At 40.9% G+C, this 17,265-nt stretch overlaps 2 protein-coding genes across 3 annotated transcripts in view; one reads left to right on the forward strand and one right to left on the reverse strand.

The window, feature by feature from the left end:
* Window positions 1-6,433, forward strand: part of tmem178bb (transmembrane protein 178Bb) — a 122,695-nt gene extending 116,262 nt beyond the window's left edge. Inside the window, exon 5 of the mRNA XM_076722039.1 lies at window positions 1,068-6,433. Coding sequence (XP_076578154.1) covers window positions 1,068-1,318 — 251 coding nt within the window. The 3' untranslated portion in view covers window positions 1,319-6,433. The remainder of the gene's footprint in view (window positions 1-1,067) is intronic.
* Window positions 6,434-7,227: 794 nt separating this feature from the next.
* cnot4b (CCR4-NOT transcription complex, subunit 4b) overlaps window positions 7,228-17,265 on the reverse strand; it is a 45,178-nt gene continuing 35,140 nt past the window's right edge. For both annotated transcript variants that reach the window (XM_076722124.1, XM_076722123.1), the window contains one exon: window positions 7,228-10,881. In XM_076722124.1, coding sequence (XP_076578239.1) covers window positions 10,595-10,881 — 287 coding nt within the window. In that variant the 3' untranslated portion in view covers window positions 7,228-10,594. The remainder of the gene's footprint in view (window positions 10,882-17,265) is intronic.

Genomic DNA, 17,265 nt, shown 5'->3' on the forward strand with positions numbered 1-17,265 from the left:
AATAGGCTGGGTCAGTCTGCAGTGGCCAAATCACAGCAGAGCAGCCCACAGGGTCAAAGAGCTCCCAAAATGAGGCCAAATTCAGAGGCTGCATCTCCAACTGCAGCTACTAAACCTAGTCTAAAATAAAGGAAGCATTCAGATGAGATACAGCAAACAGATTTTTTTTTTTTTAAATATTGCTAAATATTAAAGAATGGTGTCAGTGATTTGGTGGTATATGTTCCTTGTGGTCTGGTGGGCTTTGCCAATAGATGATAGAAATGCCATTGCATTCAAAGATCATCCAGGAAAAGATTCAGCAGAGAACAAGCAGAAAGACAATTTGTCCACCAATGATGGACTGCAATACAATGCAGACGCAGTAGAGTAATGAGGTTGGGTTATATCAGGCAGCCAGGGCTTTGGACGTAATAGTCCTTTTCATTGAATGCAGGGGCAGTATCCGGTGATGGTCTACTTAAGCATTTCCAACACTTGATGGCCTTGAAACTTTAATGGTTGAATCATCAGTACGAACAATCACACACTGAGCTGGAAAAGTTCTGTAATGTAGGGAATGTAATGCCATTAGGATTACATATTTTACCAATATAATGAGGAACTGTTTACAGTTCATGCATCTGTAAGTGGTCACTGCCAACAAAAAAAGGTCGCTTTTTGTAACTTTGCAAATCCAACAAGCATGCTCACTTTACACACTGATTGGTCAGGTGTGTGTAGCTGAGACAATAGGCTGCGTTTGAACTTCTCCCTCAAGTTCATTTTTTGATTTTTTACATGACTACTTCTGTCCCGTCATGTGAACAGCCAGGTGCAACATCATGAATTCCTTCAAGGAGAGTCTGAAAGCGCGATCGGTTTGTTTTTTTGCAGACAGGGTAAGATATTGGTACCATATGACTTGGCACCAAAGACCAGTTAAAAAGCAGATGGTAATTTCAGTACCTGCTTTTCACTGGTAGATGCCGTGGTTGTCACATGTTCGGATTTGGGGTTTGGTGGCTTTCACTGTAGCAAAGATCTGATGTATTTTTTATCTTACTGGCCTTCTTCTATCATTTCAGGAACCTTCTGCATTATCTCCCTCTGCACCTGCGTTGCCGGCATCAACTTTGAGCTTTCCCGTTACCCGCGGTACCTGTACGGCCTGCCTGATGACATTGGCCACGGCTATGGCTGGTCCATGTTCTGCGCCTGGGGAGGCCTCGGCCTCACCCTCATCGCTGGCTTCTTCTGCACCCTGGCCCCCTCTGTTCAGCCGATACCCCGATCCACCTGCCCCAAGTCCAGACAGGAGAATGGCACCGTCTGCTAAAGCTGGCAGCCATGAGAAGACCAACTGAACCCACAGATTGACAACAAACAAACAGAAAAACTGTTCCATGTCTTCATCTGTCTACTCATCTCCAGTCTCTTCTGGTTACAGATTTTTTTTTATTTGTGTGTGCGTTTAAAAATGGGTGTCATGATGATCTGCTATCTTGAAAATAACAGAAAAAACCTGAAGAACTAAAGAATATTATCAAAAATTTGAAGTTGTGCTTGTTTTGTTGTTGTGGGCCAGACGCTGAAATGGACTGTGACCTTGAACGGTTGAAAAGGAAATTCAGGAAGACACTGAAAGACAAAATTTTGGATAGTGAATGGTTATAGCAAAAGAGGGGGAACTCAACATGGAAACTGCTTCTATTAACTGGTCTACTGTGATTGTGGAGAACTCACTGAATCAATGGTATTGGAGGGAAAGAGATTATTAAGATCAAGCAAAGATCTTATGGAAGTTTCTCATGGAGTTGGCCTCTTGGAGCCTGCTGTGGGATAATTCACAAGGGAATGGACCACACATGAAACCACGTGACTTACTGGCCTGGGACCATGTTTAGCGGCCATCTGTTAACTTTCAGTGTTCTGAGGTCCCTCCAGTTACTTGGGATATGTGGGCAGAAAGGAGATCCTGGACCTTCACCGTTGTATATTGTTGTACAGAATATTCCAGAGAAGAGACAACCAGGAACCGTCATGTTGTACCATTTTCATTCTCGTGTAGGTGCATTCCATTCTGTCTGATGATCCCATATGCCATTTAGCATTTTATACATGCATTCCTCTTTTATTCAAAGTGTATCTTCCTTTTTACTGAACCCATCATGTTGTGAACGAACTGTTGTCTGAGCGTACTTTCAGAGCAAATGTGTCGTGTTTGTTTGATTTTTTCCATTCTAGTCATAGAGGTAGATGTGTGTGTATGAGTGTGTGTATGTGTGGGGAAGTATTGCAGTCTCTGCAGAAAAAAAGTTGTACAAAGTTATCATAATGACAAAGTGGAGCCCTGCCTTAGGGATGTATAAAGGCAGGAGCTTTGATGAACAGAAAGACATAATGGAGAGATGTAATATCCTGTTTAACCCAACTGACTTCTAACTTGTCATCTTTTCTGGAGATCCCCAGCAGACATGACAGATAAAAAAGAGTCGTTTTAAAGGGGGTGGCATGTTCAACTTTGTGCTCTGCTGCCCTGAGCAACTATAGAAGGCTTAAATTACTGCATTTGATGAGCACGTGCTTTTCTTCCCGGGAATCTGTGAAGATCTGCTGTTTCTCACAGCACAGGTTTTCATCCTGTTATTTTCTTTCACCAACAGTCAAGATGTGGCAGGGCTTTCTTTGCAAACAGTACAGTATCAAAGCACAAAGTTAAAAAAGTGCCACAGTGAAAAGATGTCTAGACTAAAGAAGAAAAGCTCCTCAAGGCCTCTACAACCAATCATGAGTCAGAAATCAAAGTACACACTTCATGGGCTTGAATACTTCTATGCACCTTAGGGAAGATGATCATAATGCAATAAATAGGCCATTCGAACTCTTAGCAGGACCAAATACAGCAGTTAGTTGTGTAGGTCATGAGAGAAGGCACAGATATGGACATCCAGTCATCCAGAACTGAGCTTTGAACTCCAATAATTCAATTCAAAAAGCAGACATTGAAAGTCAGTGGGACTACAGTCAACATGAGCCTCCATTGGAACCATCTATTGAAAACCACTGTATAGCCAATCCAAAAACAAAACCTGAACTTGGATTTGTTAAAGAACAATTCCAGTTAATTACTACTTGGGTCTTGTTTAATAAGCCCTTACCCAGTTAGATCAGGGAGTGTCAATACTTTTGGATCTGGGTACTGGCAAGCAAGTCAGCATCAGTCTTGAGGATGAGTGGGTTGTGGGAGGTGTAGTTAACTTAGGTTTACCTACGTTTTCTGTGTCAAGCAAGTACTGTCAGACACTTTAATCTAAAGTGAGATAAATCATTTTCTGCCAAGATTCAGTCCGGTAAACATTGTTTAAGCTGCCAGTATGCTTCATCAGAACTGAAAACCAAATGAAAACAAAAATAAAGTAAAATATGATGCACTCCACAGACTACAGATGAAATATTGACTTTTGGCTCACTCTGCCACATTCACAGCTAGTTTAGAATATGCTCTGCATCTGTCAAACAAAAATCAATAAAATCAATACATCAAAATTAAACTCTTAGTGTTATGCAGTACAACTGTAGATTTGTGTGTTCTTGTCAGATAACATCTTATGGTCCAGTAGCCAACACTGCATGGCCTGACACTGGTTTTGAATATCTGCATTAACTACTGGCTTGTTTGCATCATCTGACTGTTAATTCTCTGTTTTTGACTTGTTGGACTTTGTTGTATGGTTGTCACTGTGTTCCTGGATCTCAGAAATTAACTTGAGTAGAACTGAATCATCAAATGATGCCAAAACCTAAAAAAGATAAGACCCAAGTTGTAATAAACCAGAATTAACCTTCAATGACAGTAACTCAATGATCTATTATCTGCTCTCATGCAACACATTTTGGTGACCTTCATGGGTTGCAGTTACATTCCATGTTATACATATCAATCTACATCTCCATGAGCAATGGTGGCTCATAGAATTGACTGTGTGCACATAATGCACAAATATTTCAGAGGCAGGATAAAGGTAGAAATTGCGTAGTTGTAAATTAGATCACTAATGTCATAGACAAAAGATAAATTAGGGTTGTCTCCAAATTGATTTTAAAGTGACACAGTCTTTATGGGGTCTAAAGAAAACTCTAGAGGGAATGAGAATAGAGAAGTGTTTCAGGCAAAAGTTGTTACGTGGCTCAACATCGTTGTCACAGCTTCAGTTAGTGGTTGTACCTCCGAAGGATTCACTGACAACCACTCACCCTTGTGTACCCAGCTAAACCCTTACAGCAGGGTAATGAAATATGATGTGTTTTTATGATAATGTAATTCTAATGTTATCTGTAGATATCAAACATGATTTTCTGATGATCAGATCTTGAATTTTTCATTATCTTGGGATAATCGTGTTTCATCCAAGTCTGTTTCATCCTGGAGTTGTTCCCCTGAGCCTTCAAAGAGGCTTCTCAGACGAGACCAGAGCATAAGTGACAGATCATTAACTGCGTAGGGAGGCCAACACATAATATTATAATAAGATCATCTTACATACAGTAATGATATAATGAAGTCCTCATCATAAATAACTGTTTAAAAGGCCTTTCCTTAGATAATGAGATAATGCAACCATTATCTCAATAATGGGCTAGAAAAATACAGATGAGCACCAAAGAATCTCAAGAAAATAAAATAATTAAAATGCTGCCTCCACATAACAGGCCAAATGATCAGCAACCATGGCTGGTTGTTAATTCCAAAATACATTTCCAGTGTACCTCTATGTTACAGTTCATTTATTAATGCAGTCCATACAAGCCACGGGTCACCTTAACTATTCACGTTTAATGAGGGCAGTTTTCTTTGCAATAACAGCATACTGTCTCAATAAAAGATGTTCCCTTAGACTCACACTGTTATTACAATTGAGCATGAAATTACTTTACCTCTTACACACACACACACACACACACACACAATAGCAATATGAGGAGTCCAGGGCATAAGCCGCACGAGAGGAGTTATTGACTTAAACACCCACATGTTTAAGACCCAACTTGATTGAAAATCATTATAATGTACTGCTTTTATCAGACCTCCAGACTCTGGATACGAAAGTGTCAAATTGTCTGTTGTTAAAGGGATTCAGGTGGAGCAAGAGGAACTAATTGATGTGAGGTAGTGAAAATTATTTCATGGAGCAGATGTTTGTGGATTTCGATTTTTTTACTCCCAACATTGAAGTTTATCGCTGGAGCAGCTGAACTAAGCTGTACTGATCAATTTTAATTCTTTAGATTATAATCTTTACACGGTCCTTTAGATGAATTACAGCATTAGATATTCCAAAAGTCGATTTGCACTTCATTTTGGCATTTTTCTAAATGAGACTTGTTCATTACAAATTTAATGATAAAAATAAAAAATGAAGTCCTGTAAAACCATATTATTAACTATTATGAAGTTGAATAACGACGTAACATTTCCTTAAAATGATTAGTTTTCAGAATCAGAATCTGACTGACTGGCCAAGTATGTGTGCGCATACAGGGAATCTGAGTCCAGTTTAAATATTTCTTAAATTATTGTTGCAATCATATATTTTTCCTGGTTTTATTAATATGACTATTTCATAATTACTTATTTGATACTGAACACTTAACACTGGGCTCCATACATTAGCTCTCCAGGCTGGACCATACAGCTACATGAGACACAGACTATTGGCACAGTGAGAGTGACAGACATCATAAATCATGTTTGAACATAACCGAAGGCTGGAGCTTTACGCAACAGTAAAGCTCAAACCTGACTGGAAACCTGATACTTTGCAGGGACACACTGGGTTTGGGTAGGGAAGCGTGACGATTCCATATTCTTCAGCTTTGGATTCCTTTCGTCCCCCCCTGTCACCATACTACCCGTCAGGGGTCAAAAAAAGGATGGATTTTAAACCTTTTGAACAAATCAGCAACATTACCTTGTTCACAGTCAAATGTAAAGATTGTTCTGTAAAACATGTAATCAAATTCAAAATCAGAACTACTAAAAGCTGAGTTAGCAGGGAAGCACACGGGCAAGGACTGGCTGTATGTCCGAATATGGACATTTTCAGACATAGTGGAGACTGACTGAACCATGAGATTGAACCATGACTCACCCAAAGAGCAGGACTCATTTCCAGCTTCACAACTCATCAGACCAACAGCTTCGTCAGAGCTAAGTGACAGCCTCATCATTTCTGAGCTAACTGATGAAGAAACGAAGACGAGAGCTGAAGATGCTTCAGGACGGAGATACTGCAACTTCCATTGTGGACAGATGTTGAAAACAAAACTGATCTATCAACCTTTAACATCAGTAATGTGTCTATTGAGTAAACATAAAATAGGAGAAAAAAAAAGGAAATGTTCAAGTGTGGAATGTAAAATCACAACAAAATAAATCTTGTTGGTGTGTTTACTAATGCTGTTGGTTGTTGTGCATGCTGGTGAACAGAATGTGTGAAGTGACAAAGTGAACAGGATATTTAAAGGATACTCAGAGGTTTAGACCAAAGGACTGTAAATCAACATTTTTTCACCAAGAATGCACAAGCTCTTCAAGGCAAACAAAAAAAAAATCATCAAGAATGATTTTCCATGGCAACAAGGCAAGTTTCCCTTCATCAGCATGGGCAGAGATGTGGATGTTTGCCTTCAGATGGCCTGTGATATGAATAAAGATCTTCAATCAACTAACAAAACAAACAAATGTCTACACGCCAATTAGTGTGTCAGTAACAGAGCCTGCCTAATGAATTGAAATATCCTCTCTAAACTCTGCTTAATGCTGTCGGCTTGCTTGGCCAATTACAAAAAAAAGAAACTGTTGAAAGTGTAACAGTGTCATGAGTAAATGTAAGCATTGCCAGGCATACTATAAGCCCTTAATTTGCTCTTGACGTTATTTGCAAACTGCTGCTTCCTCAGCAAGATAATTGCAACTGGCACACACTGATAGTATTTGAGTCCTGTCCTTCCAAGGCTGCGACATATGTGGCTGGTGTTACACGCAGAAGCCTCAGTGGAAACCGTGAGAGCATCTGACAGGGAATATGAGACACATGAGCTCAAAAACAGTGTATGAATGCTTTGTCTCCATGGACTGGTTTGCTGACTTGGTTTAACTTTATCACAGGAAAGAGAAATCTGTGTTACCTAAAGCTTCAACTGATGGCAGAGAAGGAGGAGAAATAAGGAGCAAACACAGCACACTTGATATTTTCTCTTTTATTTGATAGTTTGTTTATGTTCCAGATGCAGAGAGATGGGTTCCCCCTCAGCTCTTCATTTTAGACATGTTTGAACATTGTGACAACATGTTAGACTGCATCAGTGTCCTAATCCTCAACAATACTGTTGAATTACGAAGGCTGTCAGGACCTTATGAAAAAAAATACAATTTAGGACCGTTAAAAATTGAAGCTTTTGGACGATCAGGGGTATATGATGTACACCTCATGTTACTGATGGTTTGAGTTGGTCTGAAGCTCTACTATCCCAGCACACAGCGCCTCAAGAGTCAACTGATCTTCTGAAATGAGTAGGACATGGTAAATGGAGTCCTGTGAGATTGTTTAATGTTTACAAATACTCTTCTCAGATGTTCTAAACAGAACTCTACATTGATTTAAATAGCTTAAAAACTGACATGAGAAACATTCAACAAATGAAGACTGAACTAAGCGCTTTCCTGTCTGAGTAAGTACATATCACAGGACCACAGAACAACAGAGACAACCCTGCATGTCATCATCACTCATGTATTTGAGGTTTTAAGCCGTCATATAAATCTGGGACAATGGGCGAGGTCTCTGAAGACAGCTGACAGTGAGCGCCACACAGTGGCACTGACTGCACTAAACCTGATCTGAGCTGAGATACTTCACATCCTCCCACTTTCTGTCTACCTTCAACCCTCTGATACAGAGGTTTGGCCAACAGATCTCCTGGGGCACAAGGGGAATATTGACTAAGCAGCTTGAAAGAGGTCCACACATGCACACTTCTGACTTGCAAGACTCTCAGTCTATGGCACAGATCCAAATGCATTTACTTCTCCATGAAAAGCATTGCATCCCTTAGCACAAATTATTGTGCTGTTTGCACGGGCGTGTCGGTGAGGGACCATCTGTGTGCAGCCCAAAACGTGAGGGCGTGTGGACCATACATGCCAACAGATGTGAAAACATCCATGTATGCAGACCACCATCGTGGTAGAAACTGAACTGTGTGTGCATCCTTTCTAAAGTGTAGCCTGTCCTGTAGGGGAGACTGCTTCCCTGTGAATACAAGTATTGCATCTCTTCCCATCAAAAATAAAGCAAAGCTGAACACACTTTGAAGTGTCAAATTGGTGGAGTTCCACAACTAAGGGCTCGCTCACACCAGAATTTAAAACATATTTCCAATTAAATATAATTTCATTTTAGGAACATGCGGGCACTTGACCTCTGTTTCACACAGAGTAACAGGGGACTAAATCTAACTCCTCTGCCATAGTTTCTACTGCCAAAAAAGGTCCCTGCTCTGGTGGTAGTACTTTCTAAAGGCCAGAGAACGACTGGAGTAGAGTGTGCAGATTGGTCAAATATAAAACTCTGCTACAACAGGTGCACAACTTCATTCAAACAGTAACCAAATCCTGTCTGCCCAAAGTATGCAGTACATAAAAACAAGGGGTGAAGACAACATAAGAACTCTGCGTTGTTGTTTCCTCATGTCTCATGATTAATTTTTCTGTGCCATTTTTTGGTCTGACCGGCCATTAAGGCCCAAAATTTGCCCAAACTTATCAGAAGCAAAGGCTTTGTGCAACATAATTTCACTGCACTGTACTCTAAAATGTGTCACTTTTTTTGTTTTGCATGACACAAGCATGAGCAAAAAGTCTTGTGCTTCTGGATTTGCAGGCGTTCTCAGAACCCTTTGATGAGTCTCGGGCTGTATTGCCCACATGCACACTTAGGTTTAACTTCCATCAAGGGATCAAGAAAGTGCATATTTCTAGAGAGAAGTATGTTTCTCTGCTTTTATAAGATCTGTTTGCTCTGTGTGGAAGTACACTGACGACAAAAGATTTGAAAGAGCAAAAAACAAATCCTTGGTGCTCTCATCAGTCTGCAAGTCAACAATTGAGACTGCGGGCATGGATTCATGAGAAAATTCTGAAAACTTTTATTTTCATTTTTTGAACCATTAGTTTTTTGAATCCCACATTTCTAAGGGCAGCATTCTGCTCAGAAGTGACAATGAGCCTCATTCAGAAATGTTTGTTTTGTCGTGGTTGTAATCATTTACTCTGTTAAAATTATTCATAAAAACAGAAGATGACAAAAATAAGAAAACCCTTTTTCTGGTTCTGCTTCACTTGGTTAGAAATTGAAGTTAACATAAAGCTAACATTGCCACAGTGATAAACAGCTAACTATTTTAACATTATTTTGATGCTCAAAATTACTCTGCCACAGTGGCTTAAAAACTAGCTCCTTTGCCAACTAATTGAATGTGATCTTAGTTGCTACGTGTCAACGCATTTAGATTTTTAAGATAGTACAGACACCAAATACTGCCCTTTGTCTCCATCTGGTGGTTAAACAAGACCACTGTAGAAGAGGGGTCTGACAGGACAACCCTTCACTTCAAGGCTAACTTGAACAGGTGATGTTCTGCTCTCAATTAGAGATTGCAGATGAGCCAAAAGTGACCACCAACAGTTTTGGTCATTGTGAGCTTGAGAATCCTCATTGCTGTACAAATGTTGTTACACAATTCCTCTTTGCATGCTCAGATGAATAGACTGCATTTACATTTCTATCGACCTCTCAAAGGACTTAACACGTGTCACATTCACCTATTCACACATGGATGGTACAACCAACAGGAGCAATTTCGGGCTCAGTATCTTGCTCAAGGACACTCGAACCTGCAGACTGGAAGAGCCCAGGATTAAACCACAAACCTTACCATTAGTGGTCAACCTGCTTTACCTCCTGACCAGCCCCGATCAACAGTTAGATTTCTGTCTCACAATTCTGTCCTCCCTGACGCACAAATCTAATTGTGCTCTTACAAGCCTGTGCCTGTGCGATTGAGTTATGGACTAGCAGCTGTCAAAATTGTTTTGTACTCTCTCAAAATTTTTGTCATCAATATACTTATAGCTGTGCTGCTCATTTCTCCCTAGCATACCAAAACCACACTCAAAGTTCAATTTCTGCCTGATCAAAGACTCAAGGGTCTGATTCTCAGATGCAGCATGTTGTCTCCAAATTACTTCCCTCACGGGTTCGGGGAAACACTTCCTGTCATGAAGGACTATCTGTTTTTATTCCAAAGCAATTCCAAAACACACTCACTGAACAGTAATTTGTTGATATGATGCATTCAGACAGTGCCAGGAGGTGTGGCAGGGGTAGCTTGCCTAGACCAACCATCAGAAACCAAGACAAGAAACACAAGAGCTCAGAAGATCTGCAGGAGGAAGAAATTAAAACATTGTATTATCTTATTAGTTGTTAATACTTTTGCACTCTGTATCTGTTGATGTGGTGATGTGTGTTTGTGTGTGTACTGACAGTCCCTAGTGACGGTCGACTGTGGCGCTCTGTAGCAGGTCTGTCTGGGTCTGTGTTGTGGCTCTAAAGGCTGTCTGGAAGCCTGGTGGCGGGGAGTGGAACTGGTTGGTGGGATTCGGGTAGTGTGTCCAACCAGCTCTATGGGGTGGTGGCTGGATCCCAAAGGGACCATTTTGTGAGGCAGAGCCGGATGGGACATCCATTTCTGTGAGCGTCTGCAAGGACTTCAGCCAGTGTGGAGGATTGTCATCTTGAAGAGAGTCCAGACTGTTGCTACTGGGGGCTGGGATACCTGCAGAGAAACAAGGCAACAGTACACTCAGATACAACAATTGAATTAAATCATTTTAAAATAAATAAAGCAATACTAATAATAAACCTGTTTTCATGGCTAAATGCTCTATTTACTCATCTCTTCAAATTCGATGAGATGTTTTGGGTTTTACTAATTTGATATTCCTCTGAAAAAAAAATGAAGTCAGCAATGCAGAACAATTACATCCACAATGTTTATGTAAAAAGAGTACTTCACTCACAATGGGCATTTCATTTAAAAAAAAGGATCAAAATTGATGCAGCAGAACCAGAGATTATGATTCCACACACTCTTCTTTTTTGTCAAACCCTCACAAAGCAACCTCTGAAAGTTCAGTCAGGGATTCAGTTGGCCAGGGATCGAGCCACCGACCTTCTGAAAGGTGGCCGACCACTCTACCTCCTAAACCACAGCTGCCCAGGTCAGGGTACCTATTTCTAACCTCAAAGTCCAAGTTTTGTTTTGCTCTTTTTTCTCTATTGTCACGCCTGTAGTCTTCAGCACCAACCAACACTGACTCAAGTGACATCACCACAGGACATGTCAAAGACTTCACATCTCCCTCTGGAGACACTTATGGCTTTATACAACTTTAACAACACCACTTTCTGTCAACCTGCTGATAACAGCTAATTTTTCACCGTGTCTGTCTGCTGCTTGGTGCTGGGCAGGTAGTGTACAGTGTGTTTATCAGAGATCGGTAATAAGTTTATGCAAACCATGTGTCTTATATTTCCTATAAACACTTAAATTACAGAGTAGGATGAGAATGTTCCCTCCGTCTCTCTCTTTAATCCAACTGGTCAAGGCAGATGGCTGCTCATCCATAGCCTGGATCTGCTCAAGGGTTCAGCCTGTTAAAAGGAATTTTTTCCTCGCGACTGTCACCAAGTGCTTGCTCATGAGGGAATTGTTGGGTCTCTGTAGATAAAGAGTATGGTCTGTACCAGCTCTATATGGAAAGTGTCCTGAGACAATGTCTGTTGTGATTTGGCACTATACAAATAAAATTTATTTAAATTTAATGGAATTACCCTGAGCCTGACTGGCCTGAAGATGGGTGGTATGAGCACAATTTCCTCCCAGTGGGAGTTACTTTACCTGAGGCCAGTGGGGTTGGGATTGGATAAAATAACAGCGTATGATACTACCTACAGAATACAATGTGCCTCTTACTGTGCGTTCAGACCAAAAGAGGCAAGGACGCCGGAAGTTAATACATTTTCAATGAGAGCCCGGCGTCCTGAGCGGCCAAAGCGTAGCCGCCGTCAGCCGCGCGTCTAGAGCGTCCAAAGCGGCTAAAGCGTCCAAAACGGCACCAGATGAAAAGTTTAAATTCGGTTAACTTTATGGTAATTAGCTATGACGCGGTTCAGCGGCAACTGGCGGCAACCAATCAGAGTAGAGGTGTCCTTCACTCGAGCGGGCCCCAAAGAACAACGCATGTAACTTTGGTTCCTAGTTCCGTCATGGATGCCGAGAAATTGATCACTTGTGTGCGGGCACAGCACACATCACAGCGATGTCATCCAAATCCATGATGAGTCGATATGATTTTGAGGGTTAAACGCGCATATTTATAGTCGTCGCAGACCATGTTGATGATACAATAATAACAATTATGAGCGGGAGTTAATTTAATTCGCTAACGGCCTCACCCCATTTTCCCCGTTCTTCCAAAAAAGGAACACTCTTTGGCCACACACACACACACACACACACACACACACACACACACGAACTTGACGAACTTGTATGACACCAAACGAAAGACAAGCAGACAACACCACATGCGTAATTGTGCACAGAGATGCTGCAGCTGAGACGTAAGGAGTGCGCATTTGCACCCGTGTGTGTGTGTGTGTGTGTGTGTGTGTGTGTGTGTGTGTGTGTGTGTGTGTGTGTGTGTGTGTGTGTTCTATAGGCCTAAAGAAAATTACCCCGGAGCCGGAAAACATAACAATCTTGTGGCCAAAGAGCGTTTTACTTTTTTGGAAGAACGGGGAAAAATGGGGTGAGGCGGTTATGACATTAAATTAACTCCCGCTCATAATTGTTATTATTGTATCATTAACATGGTCATTAACACGGCGGCATGGTCAAAATCATATGGACTCATCATGGATTTGGATGACATCGCTGTGATGTGTGCTGCTGCCTGCCTGTACACCTGAAGAACACGCTTGAAAAAAAAAAAAAAAGCACTTTTCACTGCACACATCAAGATATTTTTGCTCTATTTAAATGTCAGTTAGTTGATAAAATGCTTTGTTGTGCAATGTGTCATCTCATTCAGATGAAGCAAGAAAGGCTTGCATGCCCAGGGTACGTCTTTGCCACAGAATTTTAGTATATTTCAAAGTTGTAAAAGTTTGATGTTGTGGTGGGTAAATCATAATGCCCTTTGTTAATTGCTTCCTCCTCAATACGTCAATCCGCTCGTGACTAGATGGTGATTTTGATTTATGTTCATGCTCTGAGATTTTTTTTTTTCTGTATTTAATGACACACAAAACCTCCTATGCAACTAGGCATGCTTTAAACTGAAGGTGAACAACAGCAAGCAGCACTATGCCGCTGTCAAGAAGTCTGCTTTGCGGCTCCTTTAAATGACTAGCGCGATTTAACTTTGACGTCAGTCACGTGAAGAGCGACCAAAGCGGCTAAAATATTTTGCCGCTTTGGAAGCTGTCCTGTTTCTCGTGCAGCCTCGGGCGTCCTTGCCTCTTTTGCCTCTTTTGGTCTGAATGCACAGTTAAAAGTATAGAGTGTATCCACTCAACGGCTTCACCATCCCAAAAAACAATCCAATCTACAAAAACAGATAACAAGTTGCACACTTACACTTGAATCAAAGTCACAACATATTGGCACAACACAATTCAGTAGTCATATAATGACCAAAAAAAATAAAATACCAGCCACTCAGAATTGCTGCCCCATGCTAGAAGCCAATGCATGGGTGGCACGGTGGCGCAGCAGGTAGTGCGCGTGCCTCACAGCAAGAAGGTAGCTGGTTTGATCCCTGAGTTGGACCTTTCTGTGTGAAGTTTGCATGTTCTTCCCGTGCATGTGTGCATGTGTGGGATCTCTCCGGGCACTCCGGCTTCCTCCCAAAAACATGTTCATTAGGTCAATCGGTGACTCTAAATTGTCCTTAGGTGTGAGTGTGAATGGTTGTCTGTCTCTATATGTTGCCTTGCAATCGACTGCCGACCAGTTCAGGGTGTACCCTGCCTCTCGCCCGTTGACAGCTGGGATAGGCTCCAGCCCCACCGCAACCCCGAAAGGGATAGGCGGTACAGAAGATGAATGAATGAATGAATGAATGAATGAAATTCCCAATGCCAGTATTTATTCACTGAGCGAGGATCAATTAATTTAATTGGTTTTTTTTCTCATTTATATTGGATTAACAGTGGCAGTGAAGTAAGTGTGGATACTCCATTTACAAAATGCAATTCTTCTCAAGTGGACTTTTTTTTTTTTTTCTCTCTAAATAAAATGTAGACATAATGTGTGTAGTGTGAGGTGAATTGATGGCACATTGCTGGTCTAGCACATTAATAAAAATTATGTCCCAGGCTACATAGAGTCCACATATCCAACAGCAATTCCCACAATTTCTAGGGAACAGCTGCCATATTGGTACAGGGAAGCCACAACTCCCAACGCATGTATAAAGTCAATAAAGTGCATGCTAAAGGTCCTGGCTCGAGGAAGCCAACAAGACAACATCATCCGCAAAAAAGCAGAGACGAAATCTGCCGTTTCCCGAACCGAACCCCCTCCGGCCCCTGTCTGCGCCTAGAAATTCTGTCCATAAAATAATGAACAGAACCGGTGACAAAGGGCAGCCCTGGCGGAGTCCAACATGCACCGGGACAGGGAATTAAGTCTGATAATTTTTCTTCTTCTTCTTCTTACTTTTCTGGTTGCAATATTTTGTCAAACAAGACGTTTTATTCAGCAAGGTTATGCCTAAGATTCAGCTACAAAACAATGTGGTCAGCAACATACAAAGAACTGCCAGTTTACATAAATGCAACTAGACGATGGTGTATCCATAGAGAGGACTCTCAGTGTATGTTCGGTGAGATGACACTTGTTCATAGTGTTAAGTCATGTTATGTAATTGACCAAAGAAATAGTAATTTTTGGAAATTAAATGGACTTTTCTTCATTTTTTCATAGGAAAGTATGCTGCCATTTTTGACCCATGACACGACACTTCTCATAATTGGTCAATTTAACATAGACAAAAATACAAATAAGTCTAACATATTTGGTATGGTTAGTGTTGTTTTTGAAAGAAAAAAAAAAAGAGAGAAACAGAAATCAAGAAATAATACCTAATTTGTAGTGTTAACAAAGTTAAAACGCTAATCATTTGTTTGGGCTCCCTTACCTGCAAAGAATAGCAGGAGATGTCTGTGAACACTGTCTGTTTAAATTGATTGATGAGTGTACAGATGAATGCGGATGATTTTCTATGTGCACACCATTACTTCTGACTGAATATCATTCATTTCCCACACGTTTTAATTTTTCATGCACTTATGTTGAATAATGCAAGGAGAGATTGTGACACACAGCCAGTTGTGGACAACAAACACAACAACAGCACTGATGTTTCTGCAAAATCTGAAAAATAACACTTGAACAACAGTATTCTATGATTCAGACATTGATTTGACATGTTTTCACACACCTGCCAAAGTCACATTAATAGCTTTGAATAGTTTTGATGGACATTTCAGTAGATTATGTTACAGATGTGATACTACAGAAAAGTAAAATAAGTAAAATACATGAAAGTTGGTTTGTTTTATTGGAGATGTGTGCGGACTTCTCTGCAGTTTTCATTACAGACCAATCTCTTTATATACTGTATATTATTGATTTCCCACCCCTATTGCTCATTTTTCACAGTCTGGTTGAATAACTTGTCTTTTGGCGCTTTCATGGCACAGAATAGACATATAGTTATCAGTAATCACTGCAGAGGCTTCTCACTCACTTAACTCAATTTGAACAGCAACTTCTATTTTATACTAGACAGAAAAATATATCTGTATCAATATCTCACAAAAAAGTAGAGTTCACTATGTCATCAAGGGGGATATCATTACAGCCAAGTGCCCAGTGGGAACCCAGTGGAGATCTGCTACAAATTTGTATAGGCCCTGCCACGGACCAGCCAGCCATTCTAGGTGGCTGTATCTGTTCATGTGGATAAGATACTTCTCAGCTTAGTGAGTATGTGTTTCTATTCAACAAAGGAATTCAATTTTATGTTACTGACTTTTGGCAAGGTAGTTCTGTGTGACAATTTAATGTTACATGGTAATATATTATGGAACTACTGCTGCAGTCTTGAGGCTGAGCAGTGATGGCATAGGATTAAACTGTGTAAACAATTTCAAATGAATGGACCAACGGTAGGTTGGACTCGTGTTCTGCAGAAATCATCAAACAAGTGGTTCACCACATTCCCAGGGGCCCACGCAGCCGCATATGAAGGGTATCCTGTCTACTCAACCATCTGCCACCAGAGAACATCTCCTTTTCCCAGTCTCAACTCAGAGTAAAAACAGAATGAGCTCTTCCACAAGACAGCAGCAGTTGAGAACATGGTGCTGGGTGGTGTGATATAATGTAATCAGTTTGAAAAAGAAGTCTTTATTGTCTATAAAAGACCCCAACACAACATGGTGTCAGAAGAAGACCTGCTTTGAGCCTGCAGGCCGAAGGAAAGACGGTACATGGCTAGCGAACAAGTCTCCCACTAAAGAGGGAAAGTTATTTAAATTCCTCTGAAGCAAACCAAGTAAATACACTGGTGTACTGTATGGAGGGACGGGGATGATGACATGCTACGAGGGCTGGACTTGACAAGTGAGCAGCGCCAGTGACATAATACAGGTAAAAAAAGGGTTTGGCACATTTTGTTGGAAAGAAAAATGTCATAAATGAAAGGGCTAAGTTCAAGAAGAGAGTGCAGCAGCCTAACGAAGCAATGGACTCATTCATCAAAGTACTTTATGCACTAGCAGAGAACTAGGGGGGATGGGGGGTTGTATGATGAAGTTTTAAGAGACAGCAGTGGCTCACTGTCAGAGAGGATGCAACTTGATTAAGACTTAAACCCTGACCCTAACCCTCATAAAAGCTATCATAATAGCGAGACAGTTAGAGGAAAGAAAGTTGCAGATGAGGAAACAAGTACTAGAAAAGCAGCTATTGATGCTGTACAAATAAAGAGAGGGAAACAGCACATAAGTCAAGGAACTGAAACATAGGCTACCAAAAGCTAAGAAAAAAGGTGCAGAGCACTGGAAAATGAGAACATTGTGGCAA

This window comes from Chaetodon auriga, chromosome 22, assembly GCF_051107435.1.
Source record: "Chaetodon auriga isolate fChaAug3 chromosome 22, fChaAug3.hap1, whole genome shotgun sequence".
Taxonomy (NCBI): Eukaryota; Metazoa; Chordata; class Actinopteri; order Chaetodontiformes; family Chaetodontidae; genus Chaetodon; species Chaetodon auriga.